Below are 23,149 nucleotides of genomic sequence, written 5' to 3'. Positions count from 1 at the left end.
TGCACAATACCAACTCTATCATCAAGTTTGCTGACGACACCATGGTTGTAGGCCTGATAATCGACAACAACAAGTCAGCCTATAGGGAGGAGGTAAATTAACTGGCAATATGGTGCCAGGACAACAACCACTCCCTCAACGTTAGCAAAACAGGAATTGATTGTTGACTTCAGGAAGCAGAGGAGGGAACATGCTCGGATCCACATTTATGGGACTGCAGTAGAGAGAGTCAGCAGTTTTAAGTTCCTCAGCTTCCATATCACTGAGGACTTAACATGGACAAACAACACCACCACTCTTGTCAAGAGGGTGCAACAGCGTCTTTACTTCTTAAGGTGGCTGAAAAAATGTGGCATGCCACCCCGGGTCCTCTCCAAATGCTGCACCATCGAGAGCATCCTGACCGGTTGCATCACACCCTGGTATGGAAATTGCTCCGTCCACGATGCAAGACCCTCCAGTGGGTGGTGAAGACGGCCCAGTACATCACTGGGACCGTGCTCCCACCCATCCAGGACATCTACTCGAAACGGTGCCTGAAGGCCCACAGCATTATCAAGGACCCCACACACCCCAGCCACGAGCTGTTCACTCCCTTACTGTTGGGCAGACGGCATCGGAGCATGAGGTCTGATACCAACAGGCTCAGATACTTTTTCTATCTACAAGCCGTCAGACTGCTGAACACCTGAACTGCACTGATCACCTGCACTGACTCTCTGCACGCACACACACACACACACACTCACACACACACACACACACACAAACACACACACACGCATAATGTATATATACAATCATGCTACACACTCACCACAACAGCTGCTACCAGACTCTTATTATTATTGCTAAATACTGCACAATGTAAATATTGGACTATAAATTGTGCGTTCCTGTATTATACTTACTGTATGCTAAAATGTTTATTCTATTCTACTGAGCCATTTAGTTTATGTTCATATTCTTGTCTTTCATTCGTTTTTATTGTTGTTGCATTGTTGAGAACAAACCACTGAGGTATAAAGAACTGGAGACTGATTCCAAGATGTCCGACTGTTGTTTTCAAGGTAGTCTACTCACGTTTGCATACGCTGATTCATGGACCGTCTATATCCGGGTCCAACATCACATGCGCACTAGCACTCTGCGCACAGGGAGCAGCGTGAGCTGCGAAGACGTCATCACGTCAACCAAAAACATGGCAGACATTGGATGAATATAAAATGTTAATATCTTTGGATGTAAGTGATGAATTTTCTTTTTAAAATCTGACTTCTCTATGTGGTCCTTTATGGAAAGTGTCTTTCTGGGCCGGGCATCAATTAAGCTGCAGTACCAAAGCAAGACTGTAGGAGCAGTCGAAACCGTGCTTCTAGACTGGAACCCTGGCCCCTTGGAAGTAAGCATTTCGTTGGACGGTGTATACCGTGTGTATCCTGTACATACGACTAATACAACTTGAAACTTGAAACATCCATGGCTGCCAATTTGGAAAAGTGGAGGAGAAACATAGAGATGAGAGACGAGTAGAGGAGAGAGGGCAGTGCAAGGCAGGGGAGAGGAAGTAGCATTTTGTGTGACATGGATTGAAAGCGATAGTTCTTGAGCTTCCATTAGGTCATATTCCCACTTATTTTAGGGTTGAGAGAGGTTTAGCGTTCTCAGTCGCTTTTGAGTAGTTTATGTGAAAGAGCAACCTAGAATAGGAACTTTTTCTTAGCAAGAGTTCAAAGTTGTTATATGGAACACCAATGACTGCCAACTTTGGAGAGTGGAGGAGAAAGGTAGAGAGGTGAGTAGAGGAGGGCAGGTCAGGTGAGATAAAATAGCATATTCCTTAGTGTCACATGAATTATGAGTTATACCTGTATACTCTCAAAAGAGAGGCTAGTTAGAACCAAAAAAGGGTTCTTCATTTTGTCCATGTAGGGGAACCCTTTTTATGGCTGTGGAGAAGCTTTTTATTTAGTTTTTTTGAATAACCCTTTGTATGGTTATTCATTACATTGTTAGAACCAGAGGGTTTTATATTTTTGGGGGTACTTTTTACCCCTTTTTTCTCCCCAATTGGTAGTTACAGTCTTGTCCCATCGCTGCAACTCCCGTACAGACGGGTTGAGAGCCATGCGTCCTCCGAAACATGACCCCCGCAAAGCCGCACTGCTCACTTAACCCGGAAGCCAGCCTCACCAATGTGTCGGAGGAAACACTTTACAACTGGCGACACAAGTCGGCGTGCATGCGCCCGGACCGCCACAAGGAGTCGCTAGAGCGCGATGGGACAAGGACATCACTGGGCCAATTGTGCGCCGCCTCATTGGTCTCCCGGTCGCGGCCGGCTGCGACACAGCCTGGGATCGAACCCGGGTCTGTAGTGACGCCTCTAGTGCAGTGCCTTAGACCGCTGTGCCACTCGGGAGGCCCCAGAGGGTTTTTTATTACACTGTAAAAAAAATCCTGGGTACTGGTTGCAGTGAAAATATGGTAAATATACAAAAATAATTGTATTTTTAGAGTTGGATTAAGGTATTTTTGCTGTAAGGGACAGTATCCTGCAGTATTCTGATCACTTGGGAGTGAACCTCACTTGGGATTTGAACTCACAACCTCTCGGTTGCCAGTGACCTGAATTTCCTGTACACCACCAGATCTGTGTGTATAACAGAGATTTGTAAAAAATATTACAACCAATAGAGTTTCTGTCATTTGTCCCTATGGGGTTCCATTTAGAACTCTCTCATGAAGAACCCTCTGGTTCCAGGTAGAACCAATGACAGGCTCTACAGTTATACTTATAGGATACTTCAGATGCGCTTATGGCACACACTGTTAGGTACTCACGTGGTATGGGTTGGTATCTTTACAGGTACATGTGCGCAAAATCTAATATATTGGGACCTTTTTCTACCCAATATATTAAATATAAGGTACAATCATTACTGCACTCATTAGCATATTTGCAAGCATGGTCTAAAATATGTTGAATTTGTGCCAACCATTAGTGGAAGTGTTTAGTTTAAGTGGTTTTATCATTATACTGATAAAGGTTGAGCACCTCATTTGTCTACTCCCAGTTCTACAATCTTTGTTAGAGCTCGTAAAAATCAAGAGCTGCACTGTTAAGAGTTTACTGTGCATTTTCCAGTAACTTAATGGCAGTTGGTCACCAGGAAGTTCATGTTTATTTTTGAATAAAAATAAGTATTCAATCAATCAAATGTATTTATTTATAAAGCCCTTTTTACATCAGCAGATGTCACAAAGTGATTATACAGATGGACTGGGGACGGGGACAGCCAGGAGTCATCAGGCCAGGTAGTTCTGAGGCATGGTCCTAGGGCTCAGGTTCTCTGGGAGGAGAGAGAGAGTGAGAGAGAGAGAGAGAGAGAGAGAGATGGGAGAATTAGAGGGAGCATACTTAAGTTTACACAGAACACCAGATAAAACAGGATACTTTCACCTGATAGGACAGACTGACCCTAGCTTCCCGATATAAAGACTATTGCAGCATAGATACTGCCAAAGCACAGCCCCCACAACACTGAAGGGAAATCAACAGACCAACAACTTACTACCCTGATGCAAGACTAAGAATAGCCCACGAAGATCTCCTCCACCGCACGAGCCGGAGGGGGTGCAAAACCAGACAGAAAGATCACGTAAGTGACTCAACCCACTCAAGTCGAGTATAGTGAAAAAGCCTGGCATGTCGCACCCCTCCTAGCAAGCCAGTGACTCCCCCGTAATAGGGTCAGAGGCAGATAATCCCAGTCGAGAAATGGGAGCCGGCCAGGCAGAGACAGCAAGTGCGGTTCGTCACCCCAGTGCCTTGCGATTCACCTTCGCAGTCTTCAGTAAAGACTTGAAAGGTCGAGACCGAGTATGCATCTCTCATTTGTAGACAAAAAGTTTCAGTTTTTTCGCAATGTTTACTTTTCCACATTTTGTTGTGTTACAGCCTGAATTTAAAATGGATTAAATTGAGATTGGCCTACACACAATACCCCATAATGTCAAAGTGGAATTATGTTTTTAGAAATATTTACAAATTAATAATAAATGAAAAGCTGAAATGTCTTAAGTTAATAAGTATTCAACCCATTTGTTATGGCAAGCTAAAATAAGTTCAGGAGTAAAAATGTGCTTAACAAGTCACATAAAAGTTTAATGGACTCACTTTGTGTGCAATAATTGTGATGGTGATTTGAAGGAGTCAGGCGCAGGAGGGTAAATCACAGAATACAGACTTTATTCCGGAATACAGAGTTACGCTATATAGCGTCAAACAGTCCAGTGCGCAAAACGGGCGCACTGGAACAAAAAAGGCACACAGGAAAAATATACCCCAGAAATTCAAAATACACGTAGCTCAACCGAGCTACTCTCTCCTCACATTAAACAATCACCCACAAGGACAAGGGGGCAGAGGGAACAGTTATACACATACTAATGAGGGGATATGAACCAGGTGTGTGTAATAGACAAGACAAAACAAATGGAATGATGAGATGAGATGCGGAAGTGGCTAGAAGGCCAGTGACGACGGACGCCGAAGCCTACCCGAACAAGGAGAGGAGGCAGCTTCGGAGGAAGTCGTGACAGTACCCCCCCCCCCCCCTTGACGCGCAGCTCCAGCAGCGCGCCGACACTGGCCTCGGGGACTGCTAGGAGGACGTGGAACGGACGGAGTACGCCGGGGCCCCCTCGATGTCCAGAGGAGGCGGAGGGACATCCCGCACCTCAGACTCCTGGAGTGGACCAGCCACCACCGGCCTGAGGAGAGACACATTTACATTTACATTTGCGTCATTTAGCAGACGCTCTTATCCAGAGCGACTTACAAATTGGTGCATTCACCTTATAGCCAGTGGGATAACCACTTTACAATATATATATATATATATATATATATTTATTCTTTTTTTTTTGGGGGGGGGGGGGGGGGGGGGTAGAAGGATTACTTATCCTATCCCAGGTGTTCCTTAAAGAGGTGGGGTTTCAAATGTCTCCGGAAGGTGGTGAGTGACTCCGCTGTCCTGGCGTCGTGAAGGAGCTTGTTCCACCATTGGGGTACCAGAGCAGCGAACAGTTTTGACTGGGCTGAGCGGGAACTGTGCTTCAGCAGAGGTAGGGGAGCCAGCAGGCCAGAGGTGGATGAATGCAATGCCCTCGTTTGGGTGTAGGGACTGATCAGAGCCTGAAGGTACGGAGGTGCCGTTCCCCTCACAGCTCCATGGGCAAGCACCATGGTCTTGTAGCAGATGCGAGCTTCAACTGGAAGCCAGTGTAGTGTGCGGAGGAGCGGGGTGACGTGAGAGAACTTGGGAAGGTTGAACACCAGACGGGCTGCGGCATTCTGGATGAGTTGTAGGGGTTTAATGGCACAGGCAGGGAGCCCAGCCAACAGCGAGTTGCAGTAATCCAGACGGGAGATGACAAGTGCCTGGATTAGGACCTGTGCCGCTTCCTGTGTAAGGCAGGGTCGTACTCTCCGAATGTTGTAGAGCATGAACCTACAGGATCGGGTCACCGCCTTGATGTTAGCGGAGAACGCCAAGGCTCATCGCACTCTGGGAGGAGGACACAACGGAGTTGTCAACCGTGATGGCGAGATCATGGAACGGGCAGTCCTTCCCCGGGAGGAAGAGCAGCTCCGTCTTGCCAAGGTTCAGCTTGAGGTGGTGATCCGTCATCCATACTGATATGTCTGCCAGACATGCAGAGATGCGATTCGCCACCTGGTTATCAGAAGGGGGAAAGGAGAAGATTAGTTGTGTGTCATCTGCGTAGCAATAGCGAGAATAGGAGAGGGCCTAGAACTGAGCCCTGGGGGACACCAGTGGTGAGAGCACGTGGTGCGGAGACAGCTTCTCGCCACGCCACTTGGTAGGAGCGACCGGTCAGGTAGGACGCAATCCAAGAGTGAGCCGCGCCAGAGATGCCCAGCTCGGAGAGGGTGGAGAGGAGGATCTGATTGTTCACAGTATCAAAGGCAGCAGACAGGTCTAGAAGGACAAGAGCAGAGGAGAGAGAGTTAGCTTTAGCAGTGCGGAGAGCCTCCGTGACACAGAGAAGAGCAGTCTCAGTTGAATGACCAGTCTTGAAACCTGACTGGTTTGGATCAAGAAGGTCATTCTGAGAGAGATAGCAAGAGAGGTGGCTAAAGACAGCACGCTCAATAGTTTTGGAGAGAAAAGAAAGAAGGGATACTGGTCTGTAGTTGTTGACATCAGAGGGATCGAGTGTTGGTTTTATGAGAAGGGGTGCAACTCTCGCTCTCTTGAAGATAGAAGGGACATAGTCAGCGGTCAAGGATGAGTTGATGAGCGAGGTGAGGTAAGGGAGAAGGTCACCGGAGATGGTCTGGAGAAGAGAGGAGGGGATAGGGTAAAGCGGGCAGGTTGTTGGGCGGCCGGCCGTCACAAGTCGCAAGATTTTATCTGGAGAGAGAGGGGAGAAAGAAGTCAAAGCATAGCGTAGGGCAGTGTGAGCAGGACCAGCAGTGTCATTTGACTTAACAAAGGAGGATCGGATGTCGTCAACCTTCTTTTCAAAATGGTTGACGAAGTCATCCACAGAGAGGGAGGAGGATTCAGCAGGGAGGAGAAGGTGGCAAATAGCTTCCTAGGGTTAGAGGCAGATGCTTGGAATTTAGAGTGGTGAAATGAGGGGTTAATACGATAATCTTGGGGGAGTAATAACCTATAGATAACCTTGTTGACTTTGAACGGCCCCACAAACCGTGGGCTCAGCATCCGGCAGGGCAGGCGGAGGGGCAGATTCCGGGTCGAGAGCCAGACCCGATCACCCGGTATGAAGACCGGGGCCTCACTGTGGTGGCGGTCAGCGTTGGCCTTCTGACGCCGCACGGTGCGTTGGAGGTGGACGTGAGCAGCTGTAACTTATCCGCTGGGAGGTGCCTAGGTGCCTTACTCTGGGCGCACACCGAGCAGGAGGAGACATACACCCTCAAGTCCTTAGCCAAGGTACGCCACCAGTACTTTCTGGTCAGGCAGCGCACTGTACGACCGATACCTGGGTGACCAAAGGAGATACAAAACACAATAACTGGTCAGCGACAATAAAGGATTTGTAGGACAAATTAATATTTCACACTGTCACTTTAGTGTTTGCATTTAGCCTACAACATGTCAGTGATGTGTGTGCCCAGTAGATCAGACGGTCACGGACAAGAGCAGGCACGTACTGCAGCCCAGCTGGACACTGAGGTGGAGATGGCTCTGTGTGTAACGCCTGTTCTATATCCGCGTCCATCACCCATACTACCAGCGCCACAATGCAGGAGGCCGGGAGTAAGGGGGTGTTGTCTCTGGGCCTCTTCTCTGTGTCATACAGCCGTGACAGTGCGTCTGCCTTCACGTTCTTCGTACCCGGGATGTATGATAGAGTGAAATCAATCTGGGTGAAGAATAGGGCCCACCTGGCCGGGCGAGGATTCAGCCTCCTCGCTGCCTGGATGGACTCCAGGTTACGGTGGTCCGTCCAGACGAGGAAAGGGTGTTTTTCCCCTTCGAGCCAGTGCCTCCACACGGTCAGGGCTCGGACAACAGCCAAAAGCACCCGATCACCAACGTCGTAGTTCTGCTCCGCCGGGCTGAGCTTCTTGGAGAAGAAGGTACAGGGGCGGAACTTGGGTGGCGTGCCAAGCGTTGAGATAGGACAGCACCTATCCCTACCTTGGACGCATCCACCTCCACTACGAACGGTAGTGATGGATCGGGGTGTGCCAGTACCGAGGCTGAGGTGAACAGACCCCTCAGGTTACTGAAGGCCCTGTCAGCCTCAGCAGACTAGCAGAGCCGGGACGGCCCACCCTTCAACAGAGATGTAATGGGAGCTGCGATCTTGCCAAAGCCCCGGATAAACCTCCGATAGTACTTGGCAAAGCCAATAAAGCGCTGCACCTCCTTAACCGTGGTTGGAGTCGGCCAATTACACACGGCTGAAATGTGATCTCCCTCCATCTCCACACATGAGGTGGTAATGCGGTATCCGAGGAAGGAGACGGACTGTTGGAAAAACAGACAGACACTTTTCTGCCTTGGCATAAAGGTAATTTTCCAACAGTCGGGCCTCGGTGTTGCCTGTGACAGGGGATACACATGACTCCTGGGAGGCACAGCGTCTACCCGGAGGTTTATCACGCAATCCCCCGCCCAATGAGGTGGTAACTTGGTCGCCTACGTTTTGGAAAACACGTGCGCCAAATAAAGGTATTCTTAGGGGGATGCGCATGGTGGAGGTACTGTCTGGACTTTCCACCGTGGTTGCACCAATGGAAACACCGAGACACCTACCCTGACACTCGCGACCACCCCGTGAGAACCCTCTGCGGCCATGAGAAGGTGGGGTTGTGGAGTGCTAACCAAGGAATACCTAATACCACAGGGAAAGCAGGAGACTCAATAATAATAAAAAAGTGACTTGCTCGCGATGAGTCTCGTGGGTAACTATAGTGACTGGTGCTGTAACTTCCCTAATGGTCGACTGTCAAGTGCTCTGATGGGGAGTGGAATGGATAGGGGAACCAATGAAATGCCTAAACTGTGTGAGAATGCCCTGTCCATAAAGTTCCCAGCTGCGCCTGAATCTACAAGCGCCTTACACTGGGGAACTACAATGTGATCAGGAAAGTGGATGGGTAGGGTACAGTGTGCAGCAGAGGACTCTGAACGAGTGTGGGTGTTCGATACCTGGGATGATGCGAGAGTGCCCTGCCTGCTGCCTCCAGACCCAAAAGAACGGTGATGACATTGGGCGGTGATATGTCCTCTCGTGCCACCAGAGTGACACTGGCGCTGTCGTCCTCCACCCAGCTCCATCAGCTCGTGATCCGAGTCGGTTGGGGTTGGAACGGGCAGACCCCCTCCAGGATGTTCTCTGGCCGCCAGCAGGTTGACCAAGCAGATGGCCATGTCCACCAGTTGCGTGAAGGACAACATGGTGTCCCGCCAGGCTAGCTCCCTTCGGACGTCCTCCCGCAGATGGCACAGGATGTGGTTGATGAGGGCCCGCTCATTCCACCCGGACCCAGCTGCTAGAGTCCGGAACTCCAGGGCGAAGTCCTGCGCGATCCTCGTCCCCTGGTCAGGTGGACCAGCTGCTCGCCTGCCTCTCGACCCTCGGGTGGGTGATCGAAGACAGCCCAAAAGAGGTGAGCAAACTCCCCGTAATTGTCCAATGCAGCTCCTCCTTCATTCCAGACCGTGTTGGCCCACTCCAGGGCTTTCCTCGAGAGGCAGGAGATGAGGGCGGACACCTTCTCCCGCTCCGATGGGGCCGGGTTGATGCTGGAATAACAGAGCTCCAGTTGGAGGAGGAATCGCTGGCAGAGAGCAGCTGTCCCGTCGAACTTCCGTGGTCGGGATATCTGGATCCCTCTGTGTGCTGGGGTGTGGGTGGCTGGATCCGGTCGCCCAGCTGGTCTCGACAGATCGGGTCCTCTCCTCTCAAGGCGTTGGACGACCTGGAGAACCCGATCCATCGCTTCTCCCAAGCTGGCTAGCATCGTCGAATGCTCCTGGACCCGTGCCACGACTCCAGGCATGCGCTCCTCTCCGCTGACTCCATAGCAGGTGGGTGATTCTGTGATGGGTGATTTGAAGGAGTCAGGTGCAGGAGGGTAAATCACAGAATACAGAGTTTATTCCGGAATACAGAGTTACGCTATATAGCGTCAAACAGTCCAGTGCGCAAAACAGGCGCACTGGAACAAAACAGGCACACAGGGAAAATATACCCCGGCAATACAAAATAGACGGAGCTCAACCGAGCTACTCTCTCCTCACATTAAACAATCACCCACAAGGACAAGGGGGCAGAGGGAACACTTATACACGTACTAATGAGGGGATATGTACCAGGAGTGTGTAATAGACAAGACAAAACAAATGGAATGATGAGATGAGATGCGGCAGTGGCTAGAAGGCCAGTGACGACTGACGCCGAAGCTTGCCAGAACAAGGAGAGGAGGCAGCTTCGGAGGAAGTCGTGACAATAATAGTGTTTAACATGATTTTTGTGTGACTACCTCATCTCTGTACCCCACACATACAATTATCTGTAAGATCCCTCAGACGACTAGTGAATTTCAAACACAGATTTCACCACAAAGACCAGGGAGGTTTTCCAATGCCTCGCAAAGAAGGGCACCTATTGATAGATGGGTAAAAAAAAGTTATTAATTACATTTTGGATGGTGTATCAATACACCCAATCACTACAAAGATACAGACGTCCCTCCAAACTCATTTGCCAGAGAGGAAGGACTGTGCTCAGGGATTTCACCACGAGGCCAATTGTGTCTTTCAAATATTTGCATTTCATTTTGTCATTATGGGGTATTGTGTGTAGATGGTGAGGAAAAATATGTATTTAAGTAATTTTGAATTCAGGCTGTAACTCAACAAAATGTGGAATAAGTAAACGGGTATGAATACTTTCTGAAGGCACTGTAGTTATTGTAAAATTCACAGTAACTTCCCGTGGCTGATTTCTGTCACGCTCACTTACCTGATGGTGTGACAGGAAGGTCAGTTTGCTGTCAACCAAATCAAATCACATCAAATTGTATATGTCACATACACGTGTTTAGCAGATGTTATTGCGGGTGTAGCGAAATGATTGTGCTTCTAGCTCTGACAGTGCAGAAATATCTAACAAGTAATATCTACAAATTTCACAACATATACCCAATACACACACATCTAGTAAGGAATGGAATTTAATAATATATACATATATGGACAAGCAATGACAGAGCGGCATGGACTAAGATACAGTAGAATATTATAGAATACAGTATATACATATGAGATGAGTAACGCAAGATATGTAAACATTATTAAAGTGACTAGTGTTCCATTTCTTAAAGTGACTAGTGTTCCATTTCTTAAAGTGGCCAGGGATTTCAATAGGCAGCAGCAGCCTCTAATGTGCTGATGATGGCTATTTAACAGTCTGATGGCCTTGAGATAGAGGCTGTTTTTCAGTCTCTCGGTCCCAGCTTTGATGCACCTGTACTGACCTCACCTTCTGGATGATAGCGGGGTGAACAGGCAGTGGCTCGTGGGGTTGATGTCCTTGATGATTTTTTTGGCCTTCCTATAGTTTGCCCCCGGTAATGCGTTCGGCACACCGCACCACCCTCTGGAGAGCCCTGCGATTGCGGGCGGTGCAGTTGCCGTACCAGGTGGTGATACAGCCCGACAGGATGCTCTTAATTGTGCATCTGTAAGGATCATCTCCTTTGTTTTGTTGACGTTGAGGGAGAGGTTATTTTCCTGGCACCACACTCCCAGAGCCCTCACCTCCTCCCTGTAGGCTGTCTTGTAATTGTTGGTAATCAAGCCTACTACTGTTGTGTCATCTGCAAACTTGATGATGGAGTTGGAGGCATGCATGGCCACGTAGTCATGGGTGAACAGGGAGTACAGGAGGTGGATGAGCACGCACCCTTGAGGGGCCCCAGTGTTGAGGATCAGCGAAGTAGAGATGTTGTTTCATACCTTCACCACCTGGGGGCGGCCCGTCAGTAAGTCCAGGACCCAGTTTCACAGGGTGGGGTTCAGACCCAGGGCCTCGAGCTTAATGATGAGCTTGGAGGGTACAATGGTGTTGAATGATGAGCTGTAGTCAATGAACAGTCATTTAGTTCAGTTACCTTTACTTTCTTGGGTACAGGAACAATGGTGGCCATCTTGAAGCATGTGGGGACAGCAGACTTAGATAGGGAGAGATTGAATATGTCCGCAAACCCACCAGCTAGCTGGTCTGCGCATGCTCTGAGGACGCGGCTAGGGATGCCGTCTGGGCCGGCAGCCTTGTGGGGGTTAACGTGCTTAAATGTCTTACTTACATCGGCCACGGAGAAGGAGAGAGCCCACAGTCCTTGGTAGTGGGCAACGTTGGTGGCACTGTGTCATCCTCAAAGTGGGCGAAGAAGGTGTTTAGCTTGACCAGTAAGACGTCAGTGTCGGCAACGTGGCTGATTTTCCTTTTGTAGTCCGTGATTGTCTGTAGACCCTGCCACATACGTCTCATGTCTGAGCCATTGAATTGCGACTCCATTTTGTCTCTATACTGATGTTTTGCCAGTTGAATTGCCTTGCGGAGTGAGTAGCTACACTGTTTGTATTCTGCCATATTCCTAGTCTCCTTGCCATGGTTAAATGAGGTGGTTTGCGTTTTCAGTTTTGAATGAATGCTGCCATCTATCCACGGTTTCTGGTTAGGGTAGGTTTTAATAGTCACAGTGGGCACAACATCTCCTATATACTTCCTGATAAACTCAGTCACCGTTTCAGTGTATTCGTCTAAATTATTTTTGCAAGCTACCCAGAACATATCCCAGTAGGCGTGATCAAAACAATCTTGAAGTGTGGATTCCGATTGTTCAAACCAGCGTTGAATAGTCCTCAGCACGGGTACTTCCTGTTAGAGTTTCTGCCTATAGGAAGGGAGGAGCAAAATGGAGTCGTGGTCAGATTTGCCATAAGGAGGGCGGTGGAGGGCCTTATAACCATCCCGGAAGTTCGAATAGCAATGGTCGAGAATTTTTGCTGCCCGTGTACAACAGTCAATATGTTGATAGAACTTCGGTAGCCTAGTCCTCAAATTTGCTTTGTTAAGATCCCCTTCTACAATAAATGCAGCCTCAGGATATGTGGTTTCCAGTTTGCATAAAGTCCAGTGAAGTTCTTTGAGGGCCGTCGTGGTATTGGCTTCAGGGGGGATATACACGGCCGTGACTATAACCGAATAAAATTATCTTGGGAGATAATACGGTCGGCATTTGATTGTGAGGTATTCTAGGTTGGGCGAACAAAGCTACTTGAGTTCCTGTATGTTACTACAATTACACCATGAGTCGTTAATCATGAAACACACACCTCCGCCCTTCTGCTTCCCGGAGAGTTATTTATTTCTGTCTGCGTGATGACAGAATATCCTGACAGAGCCATGTTTCCGTGAAACAAAGTATGTTACAGGCCCTGATGTCTCTCTGGAAAGAAATCCTTGTCCTGAGCTCGTCGACCTTGCTATCCAAAGACTGAACATTAGCGAGTAATATACCTGGAAGCGGTGGGTGTTGTGCTCCTAAGTCAAACCAGCAGGCCGCTCCAAGTGCCTCTCCTTCGCCGGCGATGTTTTGGGTCAGCCACTGGAATCAATTCAATTGCCCTGGGGAGAGCAAACAAAGGATCTGCTTCGGGAAAGTCGTATTCCTGGTCATAATGCTGGTGAGTTACCGCCGCTCTGATATCCAATAGTTTTTCCCGGCTGTATGTAATGACACAAAACACTTTCTGAACTAATAATGTAAAAAAAATCATAAATACATAAAAAAATACCGCAAAGTTTCCTAAGAGCTAGTCGCGAGGCCGCCATCTTTGTCGGCGCCAGGATACATATGATCCAAGAGGTTGAGGCAAGGTGAGGCTGTCCCAAGTGTGCTCACCAGAAAGAATGCTTAGTACTTGTCAACTAATGGTAGCCCTTTCCTGCAGTCAAATGATCTAGTGGCCTCATGGGTGGAATGTTATTAATGTTTTTAATAATGTCTTCGTAAACATAATTTCCAAAAACTTGTCGATAATCTGGTGTTTCTATTTCAAAGTGTTTTGTTATATTTCAGTCTTCTGTGAAGTATATAAAGTGTAATATTGGGATGCAAACTCAAAATGTAATACATTTCAACTCTATATCTGAGATGATACAGGCGTCTTCTTTTTTTAAGCCCATAACCATGTGTGTGAGGTGTATACTTTTGTTTCAAAGTAGATTTGTTTAAGACTACCAAGACACACTCTGTGTGACCCTGATTTAGCCCACTGCAGTAAAAGGACAGTGGATCTCTTCGTCACATTCTCTTACAAATATAGCAGAACTGAAAGTGTTAAAAGAGGTACTCAACCTTTGACAACTTAACCAGCAACCACTTAAACTTGTACAACACTTCCACAAAATTCAGTAACTTGTTGTTGTTTATTGTACTTTCACTGCCTGTAGTGTACTGTAAAATGACATGTTTTTTTAACCTCTTTCTCTCCCTATTTTGTGATATCCAATTGGTAGTTACAGTCTTGTCCCATCGCTGCAACTCCCGTACGGACTCGGGAGAGGCGAAGGTTGCGAGCCATGAGTCCTCTGAAACACGACCCTGCCAAACCGCACTGCTTCTAGACACACTGCTCGCTTAAACTGGCAGCCAGCCGCACCAATGTGTCGGAGGTAACACCTTCCAACTGGCGACCGAAGTCAGGTGCTCGGCCCGCCACGAGGAGTCCCTAGAGCGTGATGGGACAAGGAAATCCCGGCCAAACCCTCCCCTAAACCGGACGACGCTGAGTCAATTGTGCGCCGTCTCACGGGTCTCCCGGTCACGGCCGGTTGCAACACAGCCTGGGATCGAACCCGGGTCTGTAGTGATGTCTCTAGCACTGCGATGCAGTGCCTTAGACTGCTGTGCCACTCGGGACGCAGGAACTTTTTATCAGTGTAGCATTTCATGGCATAAAGGAAAACATGGTGGAGAGGGAAAGAACAGGATGGTTCTTCACAACCATCACAGCAGTAAAGAACCCTTCCTGATATGCAAAACAATTGTTACACATACTGTATCACCCTCACCCCTGACAAAGAACCCCTCAATAACCATTTTTGAGAGTGTAGTCCTTGAACATCAATTAGCTTATATTCCCACGATTTTTAGGGCTCAGAGAGCTTTAACACTTCAGTGTGTAGTGTTAAATGCATTCCCCATGCATGAGACATTTTATTTACACATTAGTGTGTCATGTAGCATAATCAGTTTCATGTATCTTTACGTCAGAATGTTTAAAACATGTAAAATATATTCCATGCTGAAATCTTCATATTAAAAAGCTACGATATTCACTAAGTTGATGGGTTATACTTAGGATAATGTTTTAAAGCTTTGTGATTCTAGTTTTCATATGAAAAACATTTTATGAAAATTCACAAAATTCTTGAACGTTTCCAAAATTACTGGTAAATTACTGGTACATTTGGAAGGTTACTGGGAATACTACCTGCCTTTGCAACCCTATACATAGTCCACAATGCAAATGCTACTGTAACTATTGCCCACTTCAGACAGACAGCTCATAGTGATGTTTATCTTTTCCCCTCAGGTTTCCTGTATTACAGGGACATCTCCAAGGCTGTCAGTAAAGCCGAGGCCAAAGCTCTTAGATGCATCATTGAAGAGACTTCCCACTGGATCGCACCCGATGCTATACTGGCTCTGACAGGTGGCTTTCGCAGGTACAGTACAACTCTTCTCTCAGCTTGTCAGTGTGGATGTATTTGTGTATGTTAGTGAATTTTAAATAGTGAGCCATTGCAACACTTTCTGTACAGTATGCAATAGTATTTCTTAGTTTCTTGTTGTTTTCATTCTACATATGACAGACATGGTTATTTTGTTCGTGCCACGCAAGAGAGAAGAGTGTGTACAGAAGCATCAGTCATGTGTTACACTTCAGTAATTACTGTACATTCAGCATCTAAACCAATGTCATTTACATGACATTACCATGTTCACAATGAACGGCTACATTAACTTAAAAGGCTGGGTAGGCGGATACAAAGTGGGTCCGTTTGTTCACATCCTGCGCCATCACTTTCTCTTTATGTCAGTTTCCTTTGTGCTCTATTTGTGTGTGGCACAGTGTGCTTCAGTGAGCTCGGAGCACCGTGCTCTATGGTATTGTAAAGATGTTGCCGTATCCGGTGGTGGTGTGTGGTTAAATAATGCATGAGCAGTCTGGCGATAAGGACAGCCACCTCTTCTCTACAGGAGTGACAGGCCTTCTGCTGCTTTGTCAACAGTCTGTTCCACTTATATCTCTTATAGCTCTTTCTGACCTGTCCTCGTCCTCCAACCATCTCTTTCTTTCTGTATCGCAGGTTGGGGCATTTATTGTCATGTTCTGGAGGCAGCTCTGCAGTGGTCACTAGCTACCACAGCCACAAAGTCATAAAATCAGATTTGAAACCTAACCCTAACCTTAAAGTTGCCGCAATATATTTCAAGTCATTCCTACAGTGGAAATTCTTGTTTAGGTTTCACCTCGAAGACTGGCGCAGGCTGGTAATACGTATTCAGGAATTGGGGGTGGGAACGTTGTGGTGATTTCCAAGTGTAGCAGAGAAATAACAACAAATAGGGCACTGACTGACAGCTGTCAATGTAACTAGCTAGCATGCTAACCTTAGCTAGCTAATGAAAGTTATGTGAGCACCATTTCAGTTAAGACAGGCATACTGTATACGAGCTGTTGACATGTTGAGGGTTGACGTTTGTCTGACTCTTGCCATTTTATAATTCCAGTGAAACTGTGTCGGATTCCAGATGTCATTAATATTTGGACATGTACACGGACATGATCAAATAGCTATATTCTTTGTCCTCTCTGTTATCATTACAGCAAGCGAGCTAGCTATATATCAATGCATTATCTAAATTTCGGCCGGGAATCCGCCATAGAAATAGAAAAACTATAAGCTCCGGTAATATGGATAGCCTAACTATTGAACGGTTTGGAGTATGTATTGAAGCAATGGCAAGTTCGTTTTGCATGGGCCATTGCCCCGTGTGTGTGGAGATTTCACTTTAGAATCAATGGAATGGTCGAAAATGAGCAAACCCTGCACACCTGGGGCACCGGGCCATGCAAAACGAATTTGTCTGAAACGTTAGTGGTCAAAACCATTCATCTTGGGGCGACGGGGTGAGCGAGGTTATAAAATATAATCATATCACGCAATTTTGCCATTTATAAAATGGTCATATGTTTTTTTTATGGAGACTAGCTCAAAAATAAGTGAAACTTGACAAAGTATCCAATGTATTATGATAATTTGCTGGGGAGGTGCAAAAATCTTAGTTTGCACCCCCTATTTTAATTTGCTCCATGGCAAGGCGGCCAAGCATAGGGTCGTCACTGTCACGCCCTGGCTCTGGGGACTCTTAAATGTTGAGCCAGGGTGTGTAGTTTCTATGTTTAGTTTTCTATGTTTGAGTTTCTAGATCGTGTAGATCTATGTTGGCCAGGGTGGTTCCCAATCAGAGGCAGCTGTAGTTCGTTGTCTCTGATTGGGGACCATACTTAGGCAGCCGTTTGGCACCAGTCTGTGTGGGATCTTGTTCCGTATAGGTATGTTATTAGTCTACCTTGGACTTCACGTATCGTTTGTTTGTTGTTTTGTTCGTGTTCAGTACGTTAATAAATATGTACGCTTATCACGCTGCGCCTTGGTCCGTCTCATCCGTAAACGATCGTGACAGTCACTAGTTAACAGTCACTAAATCATGAATCCCGTCTATTTCTACATTTTCTCTTCTTAAAACCAGATTTTAATCCTAACTCTCACTTTAACCCTAACCACACTGTTAACTTTAGCCTAATCTTAAATTAAGACCAAAGAGCTCATTTTTGTTTTCATGAATTTGTATAGCCAATTTTGACTTTGGGGCTGTATTATCTAGAGGAAACCAAAGTGTAGGCTACAGAGAAAAGCTGTTTGGCTCTCAGTCAACTCGCGAATAGGAGGAACTTTGCAGCAGGTGTTTCTGATTAATAAACATTGCCAGGCTGGTTGGTGGTAACATTTAAATAAAATACAGCCCTTAAACAAATCCTAGGCTGAAAATAATTTGCTTGTCATCTCATAAGAAAAGACGTGGAAAACTCAGAAACATCTGAAGTCACACATTCGGGTTTGGCACTTCAATGCCAAATATATCATACTTTGACTAAAATGATGGCTTATTGACTTACCTCGTTGTGCAACATCATGGGTAAGCACTGGTCATCGTCTTTCAATTTCTACTGGAGTGGGCGTTTAACCCTAACCTTAACCACATTGCTAACCATAATGCCTATCATCTCTCACCCAACCCTGTCTGTCTCTCTCTCTATGTCTCTCTCTCTCTCACCCTCTCACTCTCTATCGTTCAGGTATGTCCTCCATATACTGTAGGTAAAATCAGTGGAAAGAGACACACTCTTGGTGATGAAAAATAAATAAAATGATCTTATTTGTCTATTTTTAGGAAAGTTACACTCCCCACTCCCGTCAGGTTATTTCTGAAAAGATTCCTGTCACCTGCAATTTTGGAAACCTCACTTTATAGACAATTGTGGAAGTATAGTTCTTTGTAACGCTCTGGGCGGCCACACAAGCATACTGTGTGGCCTGTGTGCCAATAACCTCTCCATTCCAGTGCGGTTGTTCTTCTGGAAACAGCTGGCAATGTCACATGACTCTTGTACCCTAAGGAGGGATGGCAGCTGGAATGATATTTGATTATGTAAATATTGTCTTCATGGGGGAAAGAGGAAGAGAAGAAAAAAGTGATGATCATGGGTAGTTAACATTATGATTGGAGTTGAGAGGAGGAAACTGTAGACTATTTATACTGAACAAAAATATAAACGCAACATGTAAAGTGTTGCTCCCATGTTCCATGAGATTAAATAAAAGATTCCAGAAATGTTCCATATGCACAAAAATATGATTTCTCTCTAATATTGTGCACATTTGTTTACATCCCTTTTAGTGAGCATTTCTCCGTTGCCAAGATAATCCATCCACCTGACAGGTGTGGCATATCAATAAGCTGATTAAACAGCATGATCATTACACAGGTGCACCTTGTGCTGGGGACAATAAAAGGTCACTCTAATATGTGCAGTTCTGTCACACATCACAATGCCACAGATGTCTCAAGTTTTGAGGGAGCGTGCAATTGGCATGTTGGTTGCTGGAATGTCCACCAGAGCTGTTGCCAGATAATTGAATGTTAATTTCTCTACCATAAGCCGCCTCCAACATCGTTTTAGAGAATTTGACAGTACGTCCAACCGTCCTCACAACCGCAGACCACGTGTATGGCGTCGTGTGGGCGGGCGGTTTGCTGACGTCAATGTTCTGAACCGAGTGCCCCATGATGGCAGTGGGGTTATGGTATAGGCAGGCATAAGCTACAGACATCGCATTTATCGATGGCAATTTGAATGCACAAAAATTTCCTCATATGAAATGGAACTCAGGAAAATCAATGAAATTGTTGTATGTTGCGTTTATATTTTTGTTCAGTATATTTGATTGATTTGTTGAAGGGTGAGGCAGAGCGGATAAAATAAACTAATTTGCATCATGAACTGGTTGCTATGGTATTGTTCTTGGAGACCGGTGACCCCATCAAGTTCATAATTGACCCTCACATCGCACTGTCTGGAATGAGAACATGTGCATCGCCATGGAGATATTCTCAGGGTTGATGAAACACCTCTGCAGTGGAGACCTATTAGACCAAAAATAAATGTTATTACATAAATAATTCAAATGTTCCAAACAGTATGCCGCCTTCCACTCATGCACCTTTACATCATTTGATAACATACAGGAGTTCAATGTACAGAATGTTAATTCTAAACCCTGGTAGACCTTTTTATCTACCCATCCATCCATGCTATATGCAAGCATACAAGTCATACTGTCCTAGATGTATAATTCATAAAAACCCTCTAGCCGTTATTAAAGTGAGAATAACCATACACACGCATTGTACCTCAGGGATTCTTGAAAGTCGGGACAATCCTTGTCCGGCAAGGAAACTAAAACATTTTATAGTTGAAAATAATAGATTTTGTTGCATTATTTGAACTTAAAAATTACATTTAAGAGAATTTTATAAAGGAAAATACTTGTTTTCTAAATATTTTCAATATTATACATTTCCATGTAGGAAGTCCCTTTGTCCTGAGCAAAGGACTGCAATTTCAAACTCTCCAAAAGTGTTTAGAATTCTAAAAACTGGCGTAAATGAAAGATTATCTTATGTAGTTTCTTGCAATAGCCCTCTGTGACTTGGAATAATATTTCTCTCAAGAGTTGGATTCCTTAAAAACCCTTAAAGGAAAATGTCAAAAATGGTAAACTTCATATTCATCATCTCCAGCACCACCCCACCATCAACATACAGTGAGGGGAAAAAGTATTTGATCCCCTGCTGATTTTGTACGTTTGCCCACTGACAAAGAAATGATCAGTCTATAATTTTAATGGTAGGTTTATTTGAACAGTGAGAGACAGAATAACAACAACAAAAAATCAATGTCAAAAATGTTATAAATTGATTTGCATTTTAATGAGGGAAATAAGTATTTGACCCCCTCTCAATAAGAAGGATTTCTGGCTCCCAGGTGTCTTTTATACAGGTAACGAGCTGAGATTAGGAGCACACTCTTAAAGGGAGTGCTCCTAATCTCAGCTGGTTACCTGTATAAAAGACACCTGTCCACAGAAGCAATCAATCAATCAGATTCCAAACTCTCCACCATGGCCAAGACCAAAGAGCTCTCCAAGGATGTCAGGGACAAGATTGTAGACCTACACAAGGCTGGAATGGGCTACAAGACCATCGCCAATCAGCTTGGTGAGAAGGTGACAACAGTTGGTGTGATTATTCGCAAATGGAAGAAACACAAAAGAACTGTCAATCTCCCTCGGCCTGGGGCTCCATGCAAGAAATCACCTCGTGGAGTTGCAATGATCATGAGAACGGTGAGGAATCAGCCCAGAACGACACGGGAGGATCTTGTCAATGATCTCAAGGCAGCTGGGACCATAGTCACCAAGAAAACAATTGGTAACACACTACGCGTGAAGGACTGAAATCCTGCAGTGCCCGCAAGGTCCCCCTGCTCAAGAAAGCACATATACAGGGCCGTCTGAAGTTTGCCAATGAACATCTTTCACCCAGATTCAGAGAAGAACTGGGTGAAAGTGTTGTGGTCAGATGAGACCAAAATCGAGCTCTTTGGCATCAACTCAACTCGCCGTGTTTGGAGGAGGAGGAATGCTGCCTATGACCCCAAGAACACCATCCCCACCGTCAAACATGGAGGTGGAAACATTATGCTTTGGGGGTGTTTTTCTGCTAAGGGGACAGGACAACTTCACCGCATCAAAGGGACGATGGACGGGGCCATGTACCGTCAAATCTTGGGTGAGAACCTCCTTCCCTCAGCCAGGGCATTGAAAATGGTCTTGGATGGGTATTCCAGCATGACAATGACCCAAAACACACGGCCAAGGCAACAAAGGAGTGGCTCAAGAAGAAGCACATTAAGGTCCTGGAGTGGCCTAGTGTCACGCCCTGACTCAGGGGACGCTTAAATGTTGAGTCAGGGTGTGTATATTCTTTGTTGTGTGTTTTCTATGTTTCGATCTATTATGTGTAGATCTATGTTGGCCGGTGTGGTTCCTAATCAGAGGCAGCTGTAGCTCGTTGTCTCTGATTGGGGATCATACTTAGGCAGCCTATTGGCACTAGTGGGTTGTGGGATCTTGTTCCGTGTAAGGTATGTTGTGTGTGCTACCTTGGACTTCACGTTTCGTTTCGTTTGTTGTTTTGTCGTTGTGTTTATAATTTAATAAACATCTACGTATATCACGCTGCGCCTTGGTCTGACCGTCATTCAACGAACGTGACAGAAGATCCCACCAAACGAGGACCAAGCGGCGTGCCCAGGCGGAGCGAGTAGCCATGTCACAGGTGGGCAATTTGTGGTCATGGGAAGAGATATTTGCGGGGAGAGGACCATGGGCTAAGGTAAATGCCCAGGCAGGAGAGGAGCAACGGCAACACGGAGGAGGCTGGTCGAGGAGGAAGCCCGAGAAGCAGCCCCAATACAATTTGGGGGGGGGCACACGGGGTGGTTGGCGGAGCCTAGGGTTAGAGCAGAGCCAACTCCCCGTACTCACGCGAGGAAGCGTATGACTGGGCAAGCTATGTGTTATGCGGAGCTACGTACTGTGTCCCCAGTGCGCCGGCACAGTCCTGTACGTCCTGTGCTTGCACCACGCACGTGCCGTGCGAAGATGGGCATCCAGCCAGGACGGGGTGTGCCGGCTCAACGCTCCTGGTCTCCAGTACGCCCATAGAAAATCTGTGGAGGGAGCAGACGGTTTGAGTTGCCAAACATCAGCCTCGAAACCTTAATGACTTGGAGAAGATCTGCAAAGAGGAGTGGAACAAAATCCCTCCTGAGATGTGTGCAAACCTGGTGGCCAACTACAAGAAACGTCTGACCTCTGTGATTGCCAACAAGGGTTTTGCCACCAAGTACTAAGTCATGTTTTGCAGAGGGGTCAAATACTTATTTCCCTCATTAAAATGCAAATCAATTCATAACATTTTTGACATGCGTTTTTCAGGATTTTTTTGTTATTATTCTGTCTCTCACTTTTCAAATAAACCTACCATTAAAATTATAGACTGGTCATGTCTTTGTCAGTGGGCAAACATACAAAATCAGCAGGGGATCAAATACTTTTTTCCCTCACTGTATGTGGAAATGGCGCATTTGTAAAAAAACGATAGAGAAAGATGTGTTTCCAATGACGTCATCGGTGTGCATCATGTGATTTTAACCAATTATGAGTAGGCATTGCCTACTAATTGGCTACTAACTGGTTGATGTCATTGGAATCGCTTATCTTCCGCTGTCCTTTTTACTACAAAACGTAGAAACGCGCCATTTTCACATAAGTTGATTTCGAGGTGGTGCTGGAGATGATGAATATGAAGTTGAAAAAGTGTGACATTTCCCTTTAAGATAATGTTTTTGTAAATATTCTGTAAAAACATGTTAATCACTGTTCTGTAATATACACTGAGTATACAAAACATTAGGAACACCTTCCTAATATTGAGTTGCACCCCCCCTTTTGACCTCAGACGAGCCTAAATTCCTCGGGGCATGGACTCTACAAGGTGTCGAAAGCGTACCACAGGGATACTGGCCCATGTTGACTCCAATGCTTCCCACAGTTGTGTCAAGTTAGCTGGATGTCCTTTGGGTGATGGACCATTCTTGATACACACAGGAAACTGTTGAGGGTGAAAAACCCAGCAGTGCTGCAGTTCTTGACACAAACCATTACGCCTGGCACCTACTACCATACCCCGTTCAAAGGCACTGCAATCTTTTGTCTTGTCCATTTACCTTCTGAATGGCACACACACAATCCATGTCTCAATTGTCTCAAGGCTTAAAAATCCTTCTATAACCTGTCTCCTCCCCTT

At 46.1% G+C, this 23,149-nt stretch overlaps 1 protein-coding gene across 1 annotated transcript in view; it reads left to right on the top strand.

Annotated features, from left to right (window-relative positions):
• Window positions 1-23,149, top strand: part of LOC311111021 (DNA nucleotidylexotransferase-like) — a gene marked incomplete at both ends in the record, with an annotated part of 151,731 nt that overhangs the window by 81,041 nt on the left and 47,541 nt on the right. The window contains one exon of the mRNA XM_084153712.1: window positions 15,180-15,312. Coding sequence (XP_084009838.1) covers window positions 15,180-15,312 — 133 coding nt within the window. The remainder of the gene's footprint in view (window positions 1-15,179; window positions 15,313-23,149) is intronic.

This window comes from Coregonus lavaretus (genome assembly GCF_964263955.1).
Source record: "Coregonus lavaretus genome assembly, chromosome: 36".
Classification (NCBI taxonomy): domain Eukaryota; kingdom Metazoa; phylum Chordata; class Actinopteri; order Salmoniformes; family Salmonidae; genus Coregonus; species Coregonus lavaretus.
This window is presented reverse-complemented; position numbering and strand designations above follow the sequence as displayed.